Source organism: Adiantum capillus-veneris, chromosome 23 (assembly GCF_014529385.1).
Source record: "Adiantum capillus-veneris isolate H3 chromosome 23, ASM1452938v2, whole genome shotgun sequence".
NCBI lineage: Eukaryota > Viridiplantae > Streptophyta > Polypodiopsida > Polypodiales > Pteridaceae > Adiantum > Adiantum capillus-veneris.
This window is the reverse complement of record NC_140953.1, coordinates 84,810,172-84,820,251: the sequence shown is the minus strand read 5'-3', so window position 1 is coordinate 84,820,251 and position 10,080 is coordinate 84,810,172. Positions and strand designations below refer to the sequence as shown.

General features: G+C 40.3%; 1 protein-coding gene across 1 annotated transcript; it reads left to right on the top strand.

Annotated features, from left to right (window-relative positions):
- Positions 1-2,542: 2,542 nt before the first annotated feature.
- LOC147428094 (uncharacterized) lies at positions 2,543-7,213 on the top strand. The gene is made up of 3 exons (XM_086497163.1): positions 2,543-3,619; positions 4,192-4,321; positions 5,938-7,213. Exons 1-3 carry the CDS (start codon positions 3,487-3,489, stop codon positions 7,130-7,132), a joined length of 1,458 nt encoding a protein of 485 aa, XP_086353289.1. The 5' UTR covers positions 2,543-3,486; the 3' UTR covers positions 7,133-7,213.
- Positions 7,214-10,080: the final 2,867 nt, after the last annotated feature.

Below are 10,080 nucleotides of genomic sequence, written 5' to 3'. Positions count from 1 at the left end.
TCTGATTTTTATTCTTCCCCAGTTCCCTATGTTCATTCCTAATTACTTTTACATGCTCTTTGATATCAAGAACCCCAACTAGCTCAAAATTTTGTACCATCTCAATTCTCTGCTTCAGGTACTTGATATAGTTCCACCTCCTTCAATGAAGCTTTTGATCCTCACCCTAGCCTTCTTTGCATCGGGCTCACCAAAAAATATGTTAAGAAGTTGCAATGTGGCTAGGAAAGCGTATGGTATTTGATTATGAGAGTTTTTGGGAAATCGTAGATGATTTGTAGCAAAAGAAATACCAAAAAATTCCACACATGGAAGATTTACTCTTGAAAAAAAGCCAAGATCAACTCAAAAGTCTTGTGTGTGTGATGTTGTGGTGTAGCCTCAATCCCAAATGCACAGTTACAGTGCTCATTTGCCTTGTTAAAACAACCTAATTTTCCACTTCAATTCTTCGTCGAGACGACTTCATGAAAGGTTGGAAACATCATCAGACAATCTTGGATGCTAATTTGATAAGATTAAACCCTAATTGGCGACCTCACAAGCTTAAACATGAGGTAGAAATAGTATAGGCCTCCAGTTGGTCACCATTTTTTATCAAAGTGCAGGTTTTTGGCTCTATAACCAGATTCACCCAAGCTTGAGCAATGATGGCACCATCATTGATATGGAATTTGGAGCCATGTTTTACTCTTTTTGGTTCACTTTTAACCATTTTTAGCTCAAAAGTTAGCTTTTTTATCGTACGAGTTGGTAAAAATCCCTAAATTTGTGAAAAAAATTCACATTGGGCTTAAATTCCATGAAAAACCTCAATCTTCCATTTACGAAGCGCTTTGGATACATCATTTATGGCTACGCATGAAACCTATTATTTTTGGACGCGATCACTTGCTTTGGACTAACGAGTGTGCCACTTCAAAACACTGACATTTGTACATTCATAAACCACGTTAAGCATGTTTTAAGAAGACAAAACACTTAACAATACCACGCCCAGGGCTACGATGCCCTTGTAAGGTATGTACACGATAGTAATCGTAGCATCTCCCTCTCATTGAAGTGAGTAATTTATTTTAAGGTTATGAATGTGCCACGACATGACATCGCGATCGTAGATGTGTTGTTAAAACTATACGCAGACATGAATTTAATCTGCACAACGAGAGAAACACATATTTACTCACATTATGAGCTTACAAACACAAACATTGGTACACCATGTGCACGTGAGTGAAGTGGTTAGACCATGAAAACTGGAACTTTAACCTTGAGGCCTTGAATCCAAGCCCTGGCTTGTAAGGGGGTACAACCTCATTTTTATTGCTACCTGGATTTAACCAGATTGGAGATTCTGCGCACCGCTTTTGCACCAGAGTCCACCCTCCCCCTTCGCTGTAGTGTTATGTGTTTCTTAGTGTGTAGGGCTACCCATAGTACTTTGAGTGCTTGGGTTGCTCCTTGAAGGCCCAGTTCAATTCATTTCATGGTGGTACATTGTGATTCTATGATTGTTAAACTTTACCAAAGAAAAAGATTGTATGATTGTATCAGTTTGCATGAAATGTTTTGAGCACTTGGACACATTAAAAAAATGAGACATATGAAGGGTGTGATAATATGGGGCTAAAAACGTGCATGGTGTGTGTGCGCGTGTGTGTGCGTGCATGTGTTTAGGGCATGGTCACACAAACCCTAGTAGTCCATAATTGAGAACTAAGGGCTCTGGCTACCACCCAACATCTAGAGGTCGACAATGTTGAGTTGCTAGTAGCTAGGGTTGACATGCTACATAGTTAACATAACGGTGGGCCATGGCAAGGCTAGTACTCATTGTGGAGCTTCCATTCAAGAAGAAGGTGTTAAGCCCGCCTTAAATCATCCTCGATAACTTTGTGAAATTATGCCAAAATTGGTATAGTTGCAAAACCCTATGCTTAGAAGGACTATGCCATGCATGTTGCATAAGATGACCATAATTGTATTTCAATAATTAACAAGTGACCACTGTTTTATTCTATATATAATATATATATTATATATATATATAAACTAACATAATATAACGAAAGAGGGAGCCTTTTAGACATGTCAAAATTTACGACACGAAGGCTAGAAGACCAGTAGAAGTGAGAGAAACTCATGTGCACACGATAAAGAGGGAGAGAGAAAGAGAGAGAGGGCGTTTGGGGGGGGGGGGGGGATGACATGAGTGTGACTATATGAGAGACTAAGAGCCATAAGAGGGACACATTCGAATGTATGTTTTGATGTTGTCAGGTGGCATTGTGCTTAACGGCAATAGTCCTACGCATGACGCAAAGGTGAAGGGCCAAGGCATCATCAAACACACACACTTGGGGGGTTTCTAGATACACTCTCACTCTCACTGTCAAAGACCCCGGAGTCTCTTTTCTCTGTTTCCCTCTGCACACGTATGAACCTCTCTCTTGCTCTTACTAAGAGGAAAAAGAAAGGCAAAGACTTCTCTACGCGTGCGACTGTATATATAGTTTTTCTTCTAGTCAAGCAACGGAAGCGTAACGCAGCTCACGAGCAAACGCCTCTTCACGCACATACGCTCGGTAGTACGCTACACATTCTACACACACACACACACACACAGACTCTCTCTCTCTCTCTCTCTCTCTCTCTCTCCCTCCCTTCCTTCGAGTGATCATCGCCCATCTTAAATCCCAGCAGTCTCATTGCATAATCGATGGATCAGCCAGTAGCTCTCTCTGCCCGATCGCCGACTACTTGCTGCGTTAGCTGAAGTTGAAGCGCAATTTATACACACATAGCCTATACCTCTCTCTCTCTCTCTCTCTGGGTTGCGGTAAATTTCAACTTTAATCCCTTCTCGCCATCGCCCACGATCAAGTGTCTTCTCTAACTTCAGTATAAAAACGAGTCTCTCTCTCTCTCTCTCTCTCTCGTCCCCATAAGCCCAAAATCAGCATTCCTCTCTCATATGAATCTGAATATACAAACTATTCATATTGGGCCAGTACTAATACCTTTAAAACAGCTCCTCCTCCTCCTCCTCTGATGCCAAAATAGCTTTACTCTCTCTCTCTCATATGGTTTCCTCATCAAAAAGCAGAAAAGTTAAGGCTTTCCACATGAATCAATATTGGAATGTTGGAGCTTTACTCCTGCTTTTCAGATACCTTGATCAACTCTAGTAGTAGCCATATTGCTGGTGAAGGCAGTATTTGTTAGCACAAAAGATGTCGCCGACGTCGTGCTCTGATCCCTGCATGAGCTCTCGACAGAAAGCGTATAATATGGTGTCCCGGCGTCTGATCATCAACATGAATGAAATGTAAGGTTCAATCTAATAGAGCTTGAGCAGTAAGCTCAACATCCACATTAACATCTTGAGCAACACACACACACACTTGCCCGCCCACATCTACACACAGAGGAAAGGGCTCCCTGCAATAAAGACCAGGCACTGCAAAAATACTCTACATTCAGCAGATGGGGAGACAACCCTGTTGTGAGAAAGTGGGTTTGAAGAGAGGACCATGGTCGACGGAGGAGGACAGAAAGCTGGTGACTTTTATCAGTCGTCACGGCCATGGATGTTGGCGTGAGGTGCCAAAGCTTGCAGGTAAATCAGCTCCCTATCAAAGCTCAATATTTACCAGAATTTTTTATATCTCAAATAATAGACCTTAGCCTAATTAGCTGATCATCATTAGGAATCACAGAACTTAGTGATCATGGCTTCATGATCAAGGGTTTCTTTAAGACATATGTTCTCTGCATGATTAGTAGTGCTCTGCATTTTTTTTCTCTCCCTTGTGTATAAGTTTATGGGGTATATATAATTAGCACCATTTTGTTCAAGGTCCAGCTAATTAAAATTTTTGCAGTTAAATTTCGAGCGCTAGTGGCCTACGTGGCACTAGCCGTCGCCGTTGATCTAAAAAATGCTGAGCTTTTTAATGGCAATGGCTGCTGCCGCATAGGCAGCAGCGCTCGAAATTTATCATCGCCCAAAATTTATCATAGCCCCCTTAATCCACCTTTTGGCATACAAAATTTCTGTATCTAAGCATTTAAATAGTAGTACTCTTGTCTCTCTGTGTGAGACTATGGTTGTTTAAACACATTCATTTCCTATGTTTTTAAGGCTTTTCACAAGTTCACATATGACAGAACATTGTGTGATCGAGCCAGGTTTGCTCCGGTGTGGGAAAAGCTGCCGATTGAGGTGGACAAATTATCTTCGCCCAGACTTGAAACGTGGCCAGCTTTCTGATGCAGAGGAGAAGCTCATCATCGATCTTCACGCTGCTATCGGAAACCGGTAGGGCATGCTTATAACACAATGCTCCCTGTAGTTTTGACTTTAAAGAAATTTCACAAGAAGATTTGGAAATTTTCTCATGTAAGAAAACGGAACCTTTTTCAATGTTTTTCATACAATGCATAACATCATGAGCTTCAGCTCGAGAGGCAGTGCATACCTAGCTAGGTATCCGGTGCCTCCCTCACAGAAGCTCATGATGTTGTTTGCAATGCTAAAAAAGAGTCACTATTGATGCATCCACATAATGTGGTTATTCATGGAAAGGAAGTTGCACTATTTGTGTGTCTTGAGAAAAGCACATCAACATCATTCATCCCACTAAATTGAAAACTTGTGTGTAAAGTTTACTACCTCCCTTGCCACCATATCAGGGCTTTATCATCTTCTACATTCTATCTCCATCAGTAGCTTCCACACATAGAGCTCATTCTCTGCTAGGACTCATCCATTGTCTACTCTCATCCTTTCTTGCTTCTAGCATTCTCAACATTTGGTATCAGAGCCCGGTTGTTGTCACAGACGTGCGTTTCATTTGAGTTTTTGGGTCTGATTGAAAAATTCTGAGCAAAGATTTCTAGTTTCCTTACTATTGCCAATACAAAAGGGATTTATCATCTTGTACATTCTATCTCAATGAGCTTCCACATAAAGGGCTCATTCTCTACTATGTACACATCCATTGTCTACTCTCATCTCCTTCTTGCTTCTAGCATTCTCAACATCTGGTAGAAGAGCCCTGCTGTTGTCCACAAGGTGCATTTCTGTCCGCACATCCATGCGTGCTCTTTCCCGATAGTTTTTGGGTCCTATTGCTGTTTGTAGCATATTTGTCTTTCCTCATGTCTGCTGCACTAGGAATTTAATTTTACCCCCCTTTTGAAGTTGGGTTGAACCCTTACAAATCCCCATGTGAGCAACATATCAGAAGATAGCTTTTTGTTGCATACAAAATCTTCCTGGATGCAATCACTTATACTACTGCGACATGTATATGGCCTATGCAAGAGTCAAAACTATGGTTAAGAGCCTAGAGCTTGTTATCAGTCTTGGGGATTTTAATTAAAGTGTCAATTGCAGCTTTACTTTTGTTAGCCAAACTGGTCTGTTTGACAACATTTTTCATTTTTATGGATGATCACACACCACAGTTTGGGGGAGGATCTCAAAACCCCTCTCCTTCCTAATTTCTAATTAAACAGGCTGATTAAGTTCGTGATCATAACGTTGATGCCAAAAAATATATAAGGAAAGCATTGATGCAGAGTATAGTTATGGTGATGGATGGCAAGCCTGAGGATTAGATATTAAAACTAATAGCACATTTCAATGCTGTTATTATTAAAGTCTCAGTTTTATCAGGATTATATTATATTGAATCAAAGGTCATTGCCTTAAATGAGTCGGCCCGCTCAAACTCACACAGCGGATTGTCCACCAACTTAGGAATTGTGATTGCATTTTGATGTGCAATTATACATGGCCACAATATGATCTGAGGACATAGTCTGTTTTTCAACTAAACTTGTTTACTTTTCTGACACTCTTATTTGATCACTCTTGATTAATCCTTAATTAAGGGCTATGCTTAACTTTTTCTTTGCTTTTGATTTTAGATGGTCTCGAATTGCAGCACAGCTGCCTGGCAGGACAGACAATGAGATTAAGAACTACTGGAATACGAGGATTAAGAAAAAGCTGAAGCAAATGGGTATTGACCCAAGCACTCACAAGCCCTTGTGTGAGGCCATAGATGATCACATGAACAAGAGTGCAGTGATTACTTCATTAAATTCTTCGAATCAAGCGCTGCAACCATCCGCACGCATCGACGTCAGCTCATCGAGACAAAGCGCTTTTGATGCAACCAGCTGCACTTTTGGTCACACCATCACAAGCACCACTATGGAAGAAGACAGTAAAGGTTCTTTCAAAGAGCTTTCAAAGAGAGAAAAGATGGAGCTAGAGAGCAGAGAAGCTCACATGAAGGTGGAGAAGATGAGGGCTGCACTTCAAGCTTTCAACTCTAGGTCACCTTCTGGAAGTGTTATCAGCTCCCCCAATAGTGTCATCACCCATGCTAATCATCCTCACATGAGAAGTACAGATTTTGAAGAGTCCTCTGAGAGTTCAAGCTTAATTATACCTACTAATCTCAAAACTTCAATGGCATTACCCACCTCTACTTTTCCTGAGTATCTCTCTTACACTCAAAATGCCCAATTTGAAGGACATAACTCCTCTTACATACTTTCAGACCCCACTCAATTTTCCTCATATATTGCCCAAAAGCTCCAAGAAAATGATCACATGGAGTACATCAATGATCTCAAACCTCTAATATCCATACATGGCAGCAATCCAAGTGGTGTGCATGCCCTTTCAATGCCATTGCAAGCGATCACATCAAGTCGAGGTGCATGTGAACACGCTCTTATGCCAGAATGGTCGGCCATGCAACAAGCATTGCCTACCAATTTAGCAGCTTATAACTATGTAGAGCCCACCTCCAATGTGGAAAATCCAGCCATAACCAAGTCTGAGCTTCTTCAAGGCCATTATTATAGAGGAGTCGATGAGACATCCCACATGGCCCCACAAGAAGTTCCCATGCTCTCTAGCTCTCCTTGGGATGGATCATCATGGACTTTGATGATGCAACAACTTTTGGAGGAGAGTTCTTATGTGCTTCCAAGAATCATGAATCCAATCATCGACAACTCTGTGAAAGCCCCACCCCCTCCATGCAACATGTTGTCTTCCTCTAGTTATGAAGCTCAAAGACTGGCATATATGCTTGAGGAGATATAGTTGTCACATAAACACCTTTCTCTCTTTCCTATACACATGTGATAGTGTTTAGGAGGTAAGTCACAAATTTCCCCTTTGCTAGAGTCTCTCTCTCTCTCTCTCTCTCTCTGTGTGTGTGTGTGTGTGTGTGTCCCCAACAAATTTGCATCCCATGCCAACTGTGTGTAAAGCCCATACCAACCTAATTGGTCCACAAATTAATTGTTCTCAAACTTTTATTGTAAATTAATGACAAGTAGGAAACACTTAGTTTGAAAATGCTCTTTTGGCACCTTATTGTAATGTTTTTGTTTTTAATAGAGAGAATAGGAACTTTGAAATTGTACCACACACATCCAACCCCCCAACCCAACATCCAACCCCCCAACCCAACCCTGAAGGTGGAGTCATACTAGCCATATAAGGTTGGCCAAAGCACATGGGAACCGTCCCTAAGGTCTATAACATGTCTCTCCGAGCAATTAAGGGGCACTGAACTCACTACCTTTGAAGTCATAGGCTATGACTCTTCCAACTGAGCTAGTACTTATTGACACCTTGTTGTGTTGTTGGAAGAATAAACACATGATTAACTTTTTTTCTTTTCTTTTTGCCAATGGGAGCTAGCTTGGTTGGTTGAGTACTCGTCGTTTGTAGTCGGTTGGGGTGATGCACATAGGGCATTGAGCTATGCCAAGATGCTCATGGGTGGACGGTTCCGAGCAGAAGAGGCAATAGAGAGAGCCATATAAGGAAGCAATGCGGAAAAACACCCTGAAAAGCAGCTCAACTATGGGCATGCATCCTCATGATTTTTCGTTTACTAACCACTCGAGGATTTACTATTAGTAATGGAGGGATGCCACATGCATGCAACCAGATTTAAAAACCCTTCCCATCTCCTTCCAAACTAACCAACCCCTCTATATACAAACACCATTGCAATAAATGAACCCCCCTATCTTACATATACTGATAATCTCTAAAAGTTTTGGCAACACCCCTTTGTAAAATTTCAAACCAAAACATGTGCCACCGAATTAGTAGGAGTTCCACATAGGTTTTAAGGCAAAAAAGTGAGAATTTAGAAACTTTTCTTGAATAAAAGATCATTGAAAATATTGGAAATAAATGACCATAAGAAGATTAAATCTATATTAAAGTAAATGACCATAAAAAAACTCACCACCTATGGAGTCACCACTCAACTACAAAACAACTAATTCAAAAACTAGTTACTACCAATCTCCACATTGATAATTTGAATAAATTTTAATACTGAATAAAAAAATAATTGCCAAAACTTCCACTTTTCCATACAAATATGTCAAACTAAGAACACTTAATACATAGAATGGAAATGCTATATGAAATATATGGCAATGATTGTTCAACATAGCAAAATAGTCTTATGAACTTATTACTATCAATCTTTTTATTGCAACTTCTTAGATACAAATATCTAAATCCACATAATCTCTTGTGTTCTCCCATCCTTGTCAATGAGGATCCAAATAAAATGTCAACCTACAAGATTAAAATAACTCACTCGAAATTAAGACAATGATAATTTTTGTCATATTGCATAGTTTTTTGGCAAGAAGAATTAAAAAAACTAACCACTTCAAGAGGGATCACATAGAAGTTTAATTATCTTTGGCATACTCTTTGAAGACCATGTAGCCATAAGCATCTGATATTTCTTAGTCTCCAAATCATATGTAACATTTGCAAGAGATATTTTAGATTGCAAGGGTACACATTGATTGTCTGCAAGATCGCATGTGTAGCTCCTTGTTCCCTTTGTATTCTAATACCGTGCAAGATGTATCACTTTTAGACATGCTTCTGCACTGGGGTTTAGAAGCTACCCTATTTGCAAGCTCCTTTTCTAGGATTTTGGAGGTCTCAACTATGAGTTGGAGAAGCTTATTAATGGTCTTGGTGACTTTCCGTATCTGAATGTGCCACTACCCCATTTTCAGCTTGAATGTTTGAAAGGCTTGTAACAAGTCATCCGCTCAATCCTTCTTCAGGTTTTCATCCAAGGCGTGGTTCCATTCTATCCATTCAATGGTAGCTCTTTCATACCTGTCCCTTGGCTCATCAACTATCTTGATATACATTTGTTGATCAGCCTCTTAGTAGATTTTGGATATACTGCTAGAAAGAATCTAGGGAGTTCAATCTCTTTAGCAAGTAGTGAATACATGAGGACTGGAGAATCCGAACGACCTCGTTGAAGCTCATAACTATTTGATTATCTTGATGCATCATCTTTTTGGAAATGCAAACTAAATGATAAAGGATATTGAGATTCATCTCTTGCTCTTCCAAGGGTCACTCTAGTCGGTGGCCCTCTGCTACTGGTGGCATTGCATTCCAAGAGCAACTTGACTTTGTTATCGAGCATCCGCCTTCCAATTTGCAGCTTGACCAACATGTCCTTGATTTGACTTTTGATCTCTTTCATGCATCCGTATGTGGTCTATCACGCAATAACATGTCGAGCTGTAATCCTAAACTCTTGAGATGAATAGTGGATGGGTTCTTGATGTGTGGCTTTACCATAATATGCTTCACTTGAGAGAAACCATTCAGGTACCCAATCCAAAACCTCAACACAATTGGGATGTGGTGGCAATTTGATCATCATAGTTTATCATCTTCTAATCCCAAACCATTCTATGAGCTCCTATAAACAACATCTAGAACCTCTCCAAATTAGAATAAACCGTCTCATCATGGAGAAATTCCTGAATCTAAAGAGATCGTTACTTCCTCAGCTTCTTGTTGATTCTTATCAAAGCAGTAGAGTGACGTGGATCTAAATCAGAGTAAGAGCTAGAATCGACCACAACAATTTTACCCTTATCATTGAGCTGTTCTGTCGGCATGTGTAAAAAAATGGCTTGTTGAGTGCCTACCTGACTTTGCTCCTGTTGAGTCTGCTGCTTACTGATTTAGAC

What these genes read in the sequence shown, in the direction of transcription:
- LOC147428094 (XM_086497163.1), top strand. Translation starts at nt 3,487, where the DNA reads ATGGGGAGACAACCCTGTTGTGAGAAAGTGGGTTTGAAGAGAGGACCA. An exon ending in TGAGGTGCCAAAGCTTGCAG is followed by an intron (nt 3,620 to 4,191) that starts GTAAATCAGCTC and finishes TGATCGAGCCAG; the next exon opens with GTTTGCTCCGGTGTGGGAAA. An exon ending in CACGCTGCTATCGGAAACCG is followed by an intron (nt 4,322 to 5,937) that starts GTAGGGCATGCT and finishes TTTTGATTTTAG; the next exon opens with ATGGTCTCGAATTGCAGCAC.